Source organism: Polypterus senegalus, chromosome 18 (assembly GCF_016835505.1).
Source record: "Polypterus senegalus isolate Bchr_013 chromosome 18, ASM1683550v1, whole genome shotgun sequence".
NCBI classification, from domain to species: Eukaryota; Metazoa; Chordata; class Cladistia; order Polypteriformes; family Polypteridae; genus Polypterus; species Polypterus senegalus.
In genome coordinates, this window is record NC_053171.1 from 92895610 (window position 1) to 92911166 (window position 15557).

At 39.8% G+C, this 15557-nt stretch overlaps 1 protein-coding gene across 1 annotated transcript in view; it reads left to right on the forward strand.

Annotated features, from left to right (window-relative positions):
* Positions 1–15483, forward strand: part of LOC120518423 (coiled-coil domain-containing protein 85C-like) — a 70255-nt gene extending 54772 nt beyond the window's left edge. The window contains exons 6-7 of the mRNA XM_039741205.1: positions 7230–7328; positions 13495–15483. Coding sequence (XP_039597139.1) covers positions 7230–7328; positions 13495–13584 — 189 coding nt within the window. The 3' untranslated portion in view covers positions 13585–15483. The remainder of the gene's footprint in view (positions 1–7229; positions 7329–13494) is intronic.
* Positions 15484–15557: the final 74 nt, after the last annotated feature.

Sequence of the window (15557 nt, forward strand, 5' to 3'; positions counted from 1 at the left end):
ATTCAAAAGACTCAAAAAAACCGTAGGCGCGAAACACATGGAGAGCAAGATACAGAATATGAAAGCAGAAAAAAACAAAAGTGTCAAAACAAAGAAAGTAAAGATCTCATTAGTGCAAAGAAAGAGAAATTATTACTCAGAGAAATAACGAAAAGGCGAATAGAAATCGATGTATGGACGTAGGTGATATGTCAGAAGTATGTAAATATTGTAAGACTTTGAAGTTTAAGTCAAGAGAATTTCTAAATTGGAGTTTACCCCCCATGCATTTATTGGTTACTTTGCAAAAAAAATGATGAACTGCCGATGATGAAGATCGTTTTATCTGTGCAGAAATTCCAAACAGAGAGAGCTATCCTGAATTATGGTGCAAAGTCATTAAACACGTGTCTCGCTGACCTCATTAAAAAGATTCAGCACGTTGGGACTCGAAAGATTCCAAATATTGTTTTTACAGAAGTTCTGAAATAAAAGTGAAACTAATGAAATAGCAACAATTCAAAGAAATAAAAAATCTTAAAAGTGTGTATCCGGAAAAACAAACACGAGGGCTGGCGAGCGAAGCGATAAATAAAATTGAAATGAGGATAAGAAATAAAGCCAGCAAATGATAGGAATGGCTCCGACATTGAATCTTGGGGAGCACACTTGTTTGTCTGATGATGCAAGGTGCTTATTCGTTTTGTTGGATATAAATCATTTAATCCATATTCTGAACCTGCTCATTCCAATTCATGAATTTGGGAAGCCATCCAAAGCCTTTATTTTAATAACTGCCAGTGAAGAGAGCGTCAAGTTTAAAAATGCTGTAACAGCTTCAAGGAGACACATGCCAACATAAGCAGGATGAAGCTTGTTGTAGTTTTTGGCACTCGTCCACCGGAGACATACATTTGAATATACACTTTGAAGGAACTCCCTTCTTAATAACTCTAGTTTTCACAATGGCCTGCATGCTCATTCAAAAATAAGAAATGAAATGTTAAATGAATGAGGCCACTGGCATGAAAATTGTTGCAGGTTTTTTCTCTTTTTTTTGAAAAGCATAGACAGCTTATTAAAAAATGTTTCTACTAATTTCATCCTCACCCAAATGCCTAAAAAAGGCAGAGAAGGAAGTGTGGTCCTCTCTGGCTGCTACTTTTTAAACTGGATCATATTTCAAATTTCACAAAGATGCCCACTCTTGAAGCCTGTGTTGTGGTCGGTGATGTTACTTACACAGTACAAAACCGACATTCTAATGGTTGTAGTGCATGCCGTGTGGTCTTTCTCACTGGAATTTATTAGTTAGTCGAAATCATCAGTTCAAAGAAGGTGTAGTCCTCTTTTCTAACATCCAAAGTGCCCCGAAGAAAACTGACAATCTGTTTTTTGGAATGGGAACTGTAATAGGAAAAGGCACGGAGATTAAAAATGGATCCCTGGTGATTCAGTGACTTTTTACTTCAATTAGAGCTTCCCTTGGCAAATTCAGTGGGGAAGACGTTGCTGTTAAGATAAGTGACTATTGCACAGTAAATGTCCCTGTTCAGCATGTACTGAAGTGCGCCACAGATCTTTTACGGCACCCAAGACGCCTAAAGCTGGCATCACATTACACAACATTTTCTGTGATTTTTAGTTGCTAAGAAAATCACAATGAATTGAAGGCAGAAAAAGCATGCGCCTGTTACAGTCAGTTGGGTAGTGTGACGCCCCCAGAGATCCAGTCACGATGCTATTACTCTGTTGTGACATCCTAAGTCAAAATTAAGACTGGCTAGATTTTCACACAGCAAGTCATTTTAATTTCTATAATGTCCAGAGACAATAAAGAATATTCATTGCTGAAGAAAAGACAAATCATACTGTCCACAACCGGGATCTGCTTTGTGGTATATCATCCCCATTTTGTATTCTTTGTCACAAAGGAGAGCACAAGCTATTGTGCAGGCAACTACGTATTTCATGCTGTCTGCAAGGTTTGGCTTAGTGCATGCCATCCCATTCCAGTATGTTCATCGTTGATTTGGTGCCAAAATGAGGTGACCTCATACTTCAGCAGAACAATAGGAGATCTGGAACCATGGTGAAAAGTAGCGAGTGAATCGTGTAATTAGATAGATAGATAGATAGAAATGAAGGGCACTAAATAACAGATAGATAGATATGTGATAGGTACTATATAATAGAAAGATAGATAGATGAGAAAGGCACTATAAGATAGATAGATAGATACTTTATTAATCCCAAGGGGAAATTCCTATACTCCAGCAGCAGCACACTGATAATAAACAATATTAAATTAAAGAGTGATAACAATGCAGGTATAACAGACAATAACTTTGTATAATGTTAACGTTTACCCTCCCCGGGTGGAACTGAAGAGTCTCATAGTGTGGGGTCTCATCTGTCTGGAGATGATCCTGTTCAGTGGATGCAGTGGATTCTCCATGATTGACAGGAGTCTGCTCAGTGCCCGTCGCTCTACCACAGATGTCAAACTGTCCAGCTCCATGCCTACAACAGTGCCTGCCTTCCTCACCAGTTTGTCCAGGCATGAGGTGTCCCTCTTCTTTATGCTGCCTCCTCAGCACACCCCCGTGTAGAAGAGGGCGCTCGCCACAACCGTCTGGTAGAACATCTGCAGCATCTTATTACAGATGTTGAAAGATGCCAGCCTTCTAAGGAAGTATAGTTGGCTCTGTCCTCTCTTACACAGAGCATCAGTATTGGCAGTCCAGTCCAGTTTATCACCCAGCTGCACTCCAAGGTATTTATAGGTCTGCACCCTCTGCACAGTCACCTCTGATAATCACGGGGTCCAGGAGGGGCCTGGGCCTCCTAAAATCCACCACCAGCTCTTTGGTTTTGCTGGTGTTCAGGTGAAAGTGGTTTGAGTCGTATTAATATGTTCATGAGAGAACAAAGAACGAGAGAATAAAACTGAATAAAAAAAAAACACCAAAGCTAACCTTTACAAGTATCATAAATTACACTGGTTGTTACAGACTGGAATCAAATGTATGTTTTTATTCTAAACTAGTAAGAATAAAAGCAGCTCACTTCTCAAAACGGACTAGTCGGGAATCGAGCCCGTGAAGTTTTGATTACCAGTCAATAGTTGATACCGTTGCACCACCGAAGCGGTCGTAGCAAATGCGTGCCGATGTCGCACCCTAACGCGGGTTCTTTTTCTGCAGTTATTTTTGAATAAAAACACACTTGTTCTGTTATATTTGTACCTTTTGTGAAAGTGTTTCTATGATATTTGGACTTCAGGCTTCACATTATATACTTCATGCCTACATTTTGTCAATTATTACTAAAACATGAAAAACGTTTCTGTTTTAATGATGTGTTTATATAAATCATTGTAGACACGGAACACACATGAAATGCAAGTGTTTCAAATAACGATATAGTATTTATAAAAGGTGTCATTTTACTTGACTTCTCACTCTATACAACTCTAAGCAACTGACACGCAGGTAAACAGACTTGAGCTGAGAAAACTGTGCAGCAGTGGGGGGATGTGATAGTAGGCTGCTTGCTGCTTATCGACACATTTAAAAGGACAAAAGACGCTGATGAAGAGGTGCGAAGCGTTTTAAGGTGGGACGGATCTATGAGTTTATTCGTAGGCTCTGGTAATTCTAGTGTTAAAGGCTTCTGATACAAGCCAGTTCTAAACAGCCATACTTCAGACCAATGCGGGATAGAACATCTTCACACCTGCCACCCCCCAAGGCCATTCGTTGAGCTAAAGTTTGCCAGTTAGGCGGGTTGACTGAGAGACTTTAGAGAAACATTAGCCAAAGTTGTTTACAACTGTGTCGTTAAATTCAAAGAGACCCATTCCTAAAAGTCCGGGCTAAACATGAGTGCGTCTCACTAATGTAACACTAATATTACATTTGCTTTGCCTGAATTACAAATAAAGACACACAAAATATTTATCAACTTGTATGCAAAATTTCACATGACAACACCTCGAAAGCTGGCATTTGTAATCTATTTAGTTTGCCAATAAAAGGTGTCATATCACCCTACTTTCTCCTGTATCGATCTATGCCTAACAAAGTACAACACTCTACTGTTACATCTGTGTTAAGAGGCATTTCAAATTGATTACTTCACAATATGTAATGTCTGCTTTCTCGGTACACTTACATCTGCATTCTTACATGCTTCCAGAGTGAAAAGGGAAAAAAAAGTAGTAAAGTTACCCATCTTACATTTCACCCCGTCTTCCTCGGTACATTGGTGACCTCTCCTAGTTGTAATGCCGTTTCCTCTACTGTTACCCTTCTCTCGGTGTCCCTGGCTTCTTCCTGCTTTGGATGAGTCTGCTGACTCTCCCTAAACACTATACTATGCATCTGGCACACTTGTCCAACCATTTTGAACATCAGTGAACACACTTTTGTTCCATTTACCCAGAACCAGCAGAGGAGTGAATTTCCCCTACCTTTACGCCATCCAGCCACACAAATTACACAATGTTTCTCTGCTCATCTTTGGTACAAACCAAATGAGGTGCAGCCATGCGACACAGTGGCATCACACAGGGAGGTCTGTACCAGCAGAGTATGTACGTATCCCACCAGATAAGAGTTACAGTGATGGGACGTCTCACACAGACAGATCATGAAAACGGTAGAAAATTTTACAAGTTCTAACTTTTTAGTTCTGCAAAAAGGTTCACTTTGTTAGCCCCTTTGAAATGGGGGGTAAGGAATACATCAGATAAGTGGATTTGTACTTTCTTTTCATGTATTATTATACGTTCTTATACATTGCTGGGAAATGTTCATTAGACACAAAAGTATGAATTTCACTGTACTCTGCACACGTGACAGTACAACTTCTACAACTAAAACTACAGTATGTATGAGTGCAGCTTTAGCCATGACTAGGATTGTGTTTTTTGCATCGTCTCTGTTTGACTCGAAAGACGAGAACATTCATTTGCTTATTAGACATTGGCACTAAAATGCTCAACAGTGCCTCCTGAAACCACAACTGCGAGGAGTCTCTGACAAGTGTGACATCTAGTGGTCAACTATGCATATAACCGTTCCAGTTACTTCAGCTAAGTTGGCGTAGGTTCTTGTTCATAGGCCTCCTCTCATAATTGTAAATGGAATGTCAATACCAAATTTGTGCACATCACTTGCAGTTACACCCTTTTTACGTGTATGCTATCATATGCGTTTTTATGAAGTTTACTTGTTTAGAAATGTACAAGTGGTGGCACGGTGGCACAGTGAGTAGCGCTGCTGCTTCGCAGTTTAGGAGACCAGGGTTCGCGTCCTGGGTCCTCCCTGCGTGGAGTTTGCATGTTCTCCCCGTGTCTGCATGGGTTTCCTCCCACTCTCCAAAGACATGCAGGTTAGGTGCACTGGCAATTCTAAATTGTCCCTAGTGTGTGCCATGCGGTGGGCTGGCGCCCTGCCCAGGGTTTGTTTCCTGCCTTGCACCCTGTGTTGGCTGGGATTGGCTCCAGCAGACCCCCGTGACCCTGTAGTTAGGATATAGCAGGTTGGATAATGGATAGATGGATGGATGATCTAATGGATGGTGCCACCTGCTGCCAAGATTATGTTATTGCTGTTTTTACAAACCGATACAGCATACGCCTTTTCAAGTTACAAACTTGGAAATCCTGCGGAAATAACGGTATGTGGGGTGGCACAGTGGTAGTACAGTAAGGAGACCAGGGTTCACTTCCCAGGTCCTCCCTGCGTGAAGTTTGCATGTTCTCCCCGTGTTTGTATGGGTTTCCTCCCACAGTCCAAAGACATGCAGATTAGGTGGATTGGCGATCCTAAATTGTCCCTAGTGTGTGCTTGGTGTGTGGGTGTGTGTGCATGCCCTGTGGTGGGCTGGCGCCCTGCCTGGGGTTTGTTTCCTGCCTTGCACCCTGTGTTGGCTGGGATTGGCTCCAGCAGACCCCCGTGACCCTGTAGTTAGGATATAGCAGGTTGGATAATGGATAGATGGATGGATGATCTAATGGATGGTGCCACCTGCTGCCAAGATTATGTTATTGCTGTTTTTACAAACCGATACAGCATACGCCTTTTCAAGTTACAAACTTGGAAATCCTGCGGAAATAACGGTATGTGGGGTGGCACAGTGGTAGTACAGTAAGGAGACCAGGGTTCACTTCCCAGGTCCTCCCTGCGTGAAGTTTGCATGTTCTCCCCGTGTTTGTATGGGTTTCCTCCCACAGTCCAAAGACATGCAGATTAGGTGGATTGGCGATCCTAAATTGTCCCTAGTGTGTGCTTGGTGTGTGGGTGTGTGTGCATGCCCTGTGGTGGGCTGGCGCCCTGCCTGGGGTTTGTTTCCTGCCTTGCGCCCTGTGTTGGCTGGGATTGGCTCCAGCAGACCCCTGTGACCCTGTAGTTAGGTTGGATAATGGCTGGATGGATGAAGTGTACAAGTGCTATCCCTGCTACATCTCCTTCATTCAACTACATTGGACCGCAACCAGTAATTGTCATCTCTGTGACCTGAAGAAATCAGACGGTGCCTATGCAGTTTACTCGTCTGTCTCTGAATTTCAAACGTAAGGTCATCTTCACATTGGATAAATGAGTTTTGATCCCTTTTCTGCTATTATTACTCGCCATCTCCAGTCTACACAAAGTGACTTGGTGGCCACTGAGCTGGATTTGAATCCCATATCCTGCCAAGAGTTGCAGTGCGTCAGTCTCTCCAACTTTACGAACATTTAACAAAGGTGTGCAACTTGAACTATATGCAGTCCAACCTGTGCACAAAAAAACAAGTTGCTAATCACACTGACCTTGGACCTTTGTGACACTCCCCATGCTGTCTTGAGAGGAATTCTTTTCTTTTAATTTGCAGCATCAGCGACATGTAGTGTAGGCGGTATGGGCAGAAGGGTTTCTTATTTTCGGTTAACTGCCCACAACCCCAGTAGTATGCCATTTTTTTCCCCACCAATCAACGTCTTGTTTGTTTTGTAGGAGCACCTGCAATCACAAATTGTTGTAAGAATTCCTCACATGTCAACTGAAAGTGATCTATACAGTCTTCCAGGTCCAATAACTAGGATGTCTTCTCTCAAGCACGTTGACACATAGCAGAACTAAAAATAGCGTTACCTAACTATGTCTGATGCTGCTGCTTAAATCTTGGTGGGATGCCACTTCTTTTTCATGTGCTGGTTGAAGTCAAATGCCCGACTCAATGTATACTGTCTTTACTTTTAGGTACTAGAAGTCCATGAAAATCTTGACAAGCAAATACCTGAAGACGCTGAGGAAGATCTAAGTGAAAAGGAGAAAGCAATAGTCCGGGAAATGTGTAATGTAAGTCCAGGGACCACTTTCTATACTAGTACTCTGTTTAGCCAGTCTGTACTTTCTAACACTCCCGCTGGCTTAAATCACAGATTAATTTCAGATATTTACCTTCTATTCTTGCTTTGAGATCATTTTTCTTCTTGTTTAGAAATACTCTTAATCCCACTTGCATGCCTTTCATGTTAAAGATCTTCAACAATTAAAGTCTGAGGACTGTGAAGGCCACTCCAGACCTTTTGTCTTTTCTTCCTGTATGTACGTTGGAGTTCAGTTTGAAGTATGTTTTGATTGTTGACGTGTTGACATTTCCAGTCTCTTCTCTGCCAAATTTAATGATATTTAGTCAGATCCACTGGCATTGGCTCCACCATCACAACTCTGAATTTGATTAAGAGAATTTGAGGACATTGCCGTTGCATTACATTGTTCATTGTTCCACTCAGTGTTAGACCATGATAGAGAACCTTGGTTTTTTTTTTTTCTTGTTTTCAACCAGGTCAATTGTTCTCCAAAATTATTTTTGGGCTTTAGTGTTTCTTTCATCAGTCCACTGGTTTTTCTTCTGTAAAGGTCTTTGCCTTATGCAAGTATTGTTTTCACACCCCAGATGCTGACCCTTGTGATGAGATTATAGGAAAGGCTTTCCCATGCAGATCAGTTCTGTGGACTTGTGGGTCTCCACTTTGGCGCCCTCCTTACCTTTCTACTGGTCCTCTTCAGTGATGTATGACATCTGACCAGTGTACTAACAGATGACGTTACCGTCCATACCATGCCTAGCTTTGACTTCCTGCCTTCACATTTCTTACTGTTGTTCCTGAAAGTGGAAAGCCCCCATTAGAAGCATTTAGATATCTTTTAATGTCCTCCCTCTGTTTTGTAAGATTATATATATTTTTTTTTTTTCCAAGTCATTGGTCAGCTGCTTTGCAGAGCCCATGGCTATGAAGAGTAGACACAACATCCTGTGAGGTTAGAAGGGTCAGATTTATTCAACTGGATTGTTTATCCACTGTGCCCTAAAAGTGTTCATGAATTTGATGGTGGGGTGCCAAAACGTCCGCATTTGCCCCAGCCTGGAGACTCTATCCAGAGAACCTGCCCACAACACAGAACACAAAATAAAATCAACTTTTAATTTCTGTATTTCATAGTAGCATAAACCACTGGGCTGCTCTGGAGCTGGAGCCATAAATGTCATCTAGGCAGCACAGTTGGGTTATTGTTCTGAGTAGCAATGCTGATCCACACAGTATAACACGTATACAAAGGGCCGAGACACATTTATGTAAAATAAATATTAGTGGACGTGCATGGTGCTGCCATGTCTACGAGATGTCCGTTCCATTCCAACCTGTATGGACCTTTTTACTTACACATAAATCCAAATTAGTTATAGGCGGCCCCAGTTTGGTGTTGTGTGTGGTTGTGTTCATGAGCATGCCTACCGATTGACTGGCATTTATTCCAGCGTGGCCTCATGTTCAGTGCTGCTAAGACAGGCTCTATCACCCCAATAATCTGAGTTTGGAAAATGAAAGAAATGATAATATGGCCACTTTCAATGGTGTTTTTTTTTTTTTTTATAAACTTATCCTTCTCTTGGGTTCTCATTTATAAAAATTAACAGATTTGAGAGTGAATGTATTCATATGTCAAAAAACAGGAAAACTCATCAGTCAGAAAAAAACATAATTCAGAACTCCGTGCGTATGCAGATCTGTACCCTTTATACGGTGCCCTTCGTTAGGACACATCTTTCCTTGATTTACCCCTCTGCGCCACAGTTTAATCACGATGTCTGAATTGTTTGATTTGTAATTTAAAGTGCACATTGTAGATTTTCACTGTTGGGTACTTGTTTCATTTCAGTCACAGCATGTAGAAACGACAACAATTTTTCTACATTGTGGGCACCATAAGGTCCGGGACACAGCAATGGTCTATTTATTAAAACAATCACATTTAGTGGGTTTGTTAAATATCCCTTCATGCAATGCCTGCTTGACATCTGAGATTTATAGACATCACCAGGTGCTACTCTGCCAAGCCATCTTCATCTCATGCTTGGTTCTGGAGTTTATCCCCTCAAGTTTTCTTTTCAGCATGTAGAAGGCATATTCAATTGGATTTAAATCATCATATTTTAAATGCGTGTACATGACTGCACCTCAAACTCCGCCCAGTTGCCACCCTGAAACACACAGATGTCGGCCATATTAATCAACCTCTTACATATGTAGTCACGATACCCCAGACCACCGTTGGCTGGTAGAGTAACCTCCCACCTGATGTGTCCAGTAATGTGAGATAGGAAGTCTTGAATCTAAAATTAGAGGCATGCAAAAATCCTTTATTTGGTGGTCAATGTGCAGCTGTCAGCGACCTGTAAAAATACAGGGAGATTCACCCGAAAGAGGCTCCGAATATTCTGTTGTAACTCCCGCAACTCCAGAATCAATCTGAAACAAAATAAAAACACGCTCTACACCTTGACGTATGTGTAATCGATTGCATTACATGCGATACTGGAAATGGTTTCTGGTTTCAATCCAGCGCTCCATGTTCCTGAACGTATCGGCAAGCATCTCTGGGGGTAACAGCAGCAATTTCACGTTGGATGTTTTCCTTCAAATCTTCCACAGTGTGAAGCCTGTTCCGATAGATTTGCCCTTCGAGCATACCCCAAAGCAAGAAGTCTGGTGGTGTTAGTCAGTGACTGTGGTAGCCAAAGCCCCTTTGAAATGACCCTGTTTGCCAAAGGACGACTCAATTTCTGCCTTGCTAATGGGTGACACGTTGCTCCATCATGCTGAAGGTGACCGTCCGTTAACTCACGATCATCCAGTTGATTCTGACATCGCTTAAACAAGTCTAATCTCTACCGGTGACTAGCAATCCACTTTATTTCACATGGAACAGGAGGAGGAAAAAAAGCACATCTCCTGCCCTGTTGGCCAGTTCCCTGAGAAATGGCAAACATGTCTATACCGCTGAAAACCAAAAACGTTCTTCACTGTAAAGATGTAGCATTGGTTCCTTTAAAAGGAAACTAACGTAGAATCTATATAGCTTTAATAGGTTTGTCAAATGCATTTGGTTACTCTGAGCAGAACCTGTGTTTTAAAACAAGACATGCTATCCCCGTAATGGAATATGCGGGGAATCAGATTGAGACAGATAAGCTACATCGATATAGTTTTTGTCCCTTGATGGAAATTAAAATTTACAGAAGCTTGAGAGAGAGGTGGGGTTTGGAGAAAGGAGACTGTACTTGAGCACATACGTCTATCCCATTAGCCCTGGTCCTGATGCAGCATTCACATCAGCTGTGCAGTAGCTGTGATCGAGCAGTGTGCCCACTTTACATCAGCACAGAAACTAGAACAACCTTAACACTAGAATTACCAGAGCCTACGAAAAAAATATTTCTTTGATATTTGGACTTCAGGCTTCATACATTATATAGTTTATGCCTACATTTTGTCATCTACTACTAGAATATAAAAAACTTTTCTATTTTAACAATGTGTATACACAGAATACTGTAGAAACAGAACAGACATGAAATGCGTGTGTTCCAAACAACAATTTATTATTTCCACTCTAAAACTCCACTTCACTCCCAGAAAATCAATCAAGGCATGAGCTGGGAGAAGTTTGTGCATGTTCTAAGTCGGTGGGGGGATGGAATAGCCGGCTACTTGCAGCTTTTCTTTTATCAGCACATTTAGATTAACAAATGGCGCTGGCGGAGAGGTGAGAACGGTTTTAAGAAGCGATTTAAGGTGGAACGGATTTACGAGTTTTTCGTAGGCTCTGGTAATTCTAGTGTTAAAAGGCCAATGAACTGGTACTAAATAAAATTGCTATGATAATGAAAATAAACTTTTACAAAAGCCTAAGTATGAATAATATATAATAACAATACAATACCATATTGGCCACTATTCAGACTCAAGGTTAGAGCATATTTTTGAAGTCTTTGAAAATGAGAAATTTTAAAATTAATATTGATCAATCTATAATGTACTGTATCAATTTAAAAAAAGAGGGGAATGTGCTTTAACTAAAGCTCATTAACTAAATTTCTTTACCGAGAAGTTGCTTGAATGTCTAAAGTGCAGGGAGCAACTCTAGCAGTAGCAGTGACCAGTGGCCAAATCAGCAATGACTCTCACTATGCCAGGGCTACCACGGAGTATCCGGTTTTCATTATTATGCATTTTTTTGAATTGCCAAAGACTGGGTCTCCTAATAACTTTGCCCCCTTCAATGACATGAAAATGTAAGGTTTGGCCTCTAGCCCAACTGATAAACACTACTTTTATGTAAGTAACATATAAATGTTAATGTTTTGGGCACATGCACGGTCCTGTGTATGCAAGAGCCAGATTTAAATGTTATTTAAATATTTACCTTTATTTATTTACTTACTTCTTACAGTCACAAGTAGAGTGCAGAGCTTCCCATGTACATATACAAAGTACAGCGATGGCAAAAGTGCATTTTTGATCCGATGTAGAACCGTTGTCATGATTTGAGTTTACCTCTGTTATACCGTTGGGATCGTGAACGCGGCTGAGAGAATAAAACTGAATTTAAAAAAAAAAAACAAAGCTAACCTTTACAAGTATCATAAATTACACCGGCTGTTACAGACTGAAATCAAATGTATGTTTTTATTCTAACTCTATTCTAATTCTAGCTCACTTCTCAAAACAGACTCGTCCGGGATCGAACCCGTGAAGTTTTGATTACCAGTCAACAGTTGATACCATTGCGCCACCGAAGCGGTCGTAGCGAATGCGTGTCAATGTCACACCCTAACGCGGGTTCTTTTTCTGCAGTTATATTTTTGAATGGAAGTGCACTTGTTCTGTTATATTTGTACCTTTTGTGAAAGTGTTTCTTTGATATTTGGAATTCAGGCTTCAGACATTATAAACTTCATGTCTACATTTTGTCAATTATTATAAAAACATGAAAAACGTTTCCGTTTTAACGATGTGTTTACATAGATCGTTGTAGACAAGGAAAATACATGAAATGCAAGTGTTCCAAATAATGATTTAGTATTTATAAAAGGTGGGATTTTGCTTGACTTCTTACTCTATACAACTCTAAGCAACTGACACGCAGGTAAACAGACTTGAGCTGAGAAAACTGTGCAGGGTGAGGGGATGTGATAGTAGGCTGCTTGCTGCTTATCAACACATTTAAAAGGACAAAAGACGCTGATGGAGAGGTGCGAAGCATTTTAAGGTGGGACGGATCTATGAGTAGGCTCTGATAATTCTAGTGTTAAAAAAAACAAAAGTTAAGATGAACTAATACTAATCAGTAATGAAGCCCTGAAGCAGACGGTAGGTTACATTTTATATACCACAATATAAAACGGTGTCTCACAAAGAAATCCATTTATCCACTGACCTATTTTCTAACCCAGGATCACAAGTAACATTGGACACAAAGCAGGAAAACAAACTTGAGCCCGGTATTAGCCTGTCACCAGGAACTCTCACTTAAATGGAGCCAAGTTAGACTTGTCTATCAACTTTAGCATGCCAGTCTTTTTGGACAGGTAAGGAAAAACTTTGTAAAAACTGTCAATTGCTGGTATACCTTTTAACAAGTAACTGGATACTGCTGACAGAAGAGACTGTAATCATCAGACCACCACAAAACTCACTTGTTTCAATAAAAATGTGACTTAGACCAGAAAAAGATTTCCAACTCTCATTATCCTTTGTAGTCTTGTCTTGATTCAGTGTTTGTATGGCCTTGCACTTAATGAAAATGTAAAACAGAAGGAGCTGCACACATTATAACAGAGGCATCATCAATATGGAAAGTACGTAGGTGATCTTTCCAACAAGAATTAGATACAAGAACAGCAACTGTAAAGAACAAGACAGGAAAGAGTTCAGGGTCTTGGGTACACTGTTTCTGACCAACCTGTAACAAACTGTCTTCTGTACTCTCTTCTCCTGCTTAGTGAGAAAGCTTTCTACATGGAGATCCATTTTTACTGCCAAACTGCCCCAAGTCCATTTTTTTAATACTCCTAGTAAATCAAGCAAGTGTACGTCTTAAACCTGTTTATTTATGAACTTCTTTTGGTTTTATAAATGCCAGGTTAAATTAACAAATGACTGTTGCTTTCTTCTAGGTTGTTTGGCGCAAACTGGGCGATGCAGCTGGATCCAAACCCTCTATAAGGCAACACCTCTCCGGAAACCAATTTAAAGGACCGTTGTAGTGATGGTTTCTAAGAACTTACAGAGGTCAATGACCTAAACCTCCCATCACAAGGAATTTCTTTGTATGGACAGCATTTTATTTTTAAACCAGAATTCACTTTATTTGCTTGCGCGCATTTTGTTTGCTGCCAGAGTGAGAGAGAAGGACTGCTTTTGGACAGACATTTGAAAAGTGCCAAGCACTTGTACGGACTAAATAGCCTTCCTACAATACCATACGAAGAAAGTGTTATGTTTCAACTGAACACCTGCATCCAACAAGCTAAGCAAACTGCAGGCAGACTAATATCACATGTGGTTTTTTTTTTTTTTTGAGACTGGCAACTTGTATAACCTCTTGTCACTTTGACCCTGCCACCTAGGAGTCACTGCATTCTGCTGTAGTGTATACTGCTGTATAAAATAAGTGGCGATGTTCACATGTTCTTTGCCAAGATTCACTCTTTTGGTAACACAGTCTGATTGTACAGGGTTTATGTGCATTGATGCATTCATCCACATTTCATCCTAGACTAACTGCCCCCCACCATACCCCCAAACCCCCTCCCCCTAACCCCCTTTGATGGCAACTCCTGAAAATATCTTTAGATTGGAAGTAAAAATGTTTGAGATAAAAACTGATCTGAGGTTTATTCGTTAGTTTCCTTCTGTTATAGCAACAATCTTTTGTCACTGTCCACATGAAAGCAATAGTGTTGACATGGAAACTACTTTACGTTTTTTGAAATTGCTCATTTAGATGGCAGATAACTAAGTGTCTGAAAATAATGTGGTATCTAGTGTTTCCTTCAATTAAAGCAAATTCTTTTTGCTCCAAGAAAAACATTTCTGCTTATGCTTTTAAAACCTTTGGGAATTCTCCCAATGCAAGGTTTAGTCAACTATGATGCATATTGTCACTTTAAGCCCAACATTCCCAAAAATGTACATGATATAATGAAATGGCTTTGACAGAATCCAGTTGTTAGATTGTACTGTGCTCAGGAATCAAGTGACTTTCCATTAAATGACGTACCATAAGGTAAACATTCAAACAAAATGTCTTAACTTGTCTGGCTCAGTAGTTTTAGCACTACAAAATTTAAGAGTACTTACACCCTTTTGACTTATATTAGTATCATACTATGAAAATGCAATTGTTGCATTGTCTCTTTGCAAGCTAAGTATAAACTTTGTAACAGTTTGAATAGTTTGCAGCTTACTAAACTGTCATTTTCCTGCTTTAAAAGTATGGATGATGTGTGTGGTAGCGTAAAGTCAATTTGCCTATTGGCAGTGTGTGGAATACAAAGATAAAAAATGTCTTTGTTTAAAGACATCCTAACAAGAAAAAAAATCTGTTGGAATGGCTTATCCCCCAATATAACCTAACTAAATTGACAGTGATATCACTGTGTTAAAATGAAATCACAAATTATCACCAGATGCTGTCCTTTTTGAACGTCTAGAAAAATAAATCTGAAAAGTGACCTTTTTTGAAGTGATAAAATACTACTGACTTTTATATATAAATATATATATATATAAAAATTGAATACAAGGTGATATTAAAAATTCAATATTTTCATAATGTGACAAAATTACGTGCTGCTTCTTTTTTGATGAGCTTTTGATTTAAATTTGTGATTTTATTATAAAAAAATGTATTTTCTTGTATTTTTCTGTATATGTGATACACAAAACTGGAAATCTTAGAATATTCATCACTATGTAAATAAGGATTATGTAGAATAAATAGCATGCATTTGTAACCTCTATTGGAGAAAATGAATTTCTTTTTCATAATGTGTATTAAAAATATGGATACATATTTTTAGAAAGTGAGGAAAAAATGTGATTGCAGATAGGCCACTTTTAGCTGATTTTAAAGAAATAAAAAAAAGTCTTTATAATAATGATGATTTGTTGGTCTCTCACTCTACTAGTTATTTATAAAAAGTAGTACTCCATTGCTTTTCAATATCCCCATCTG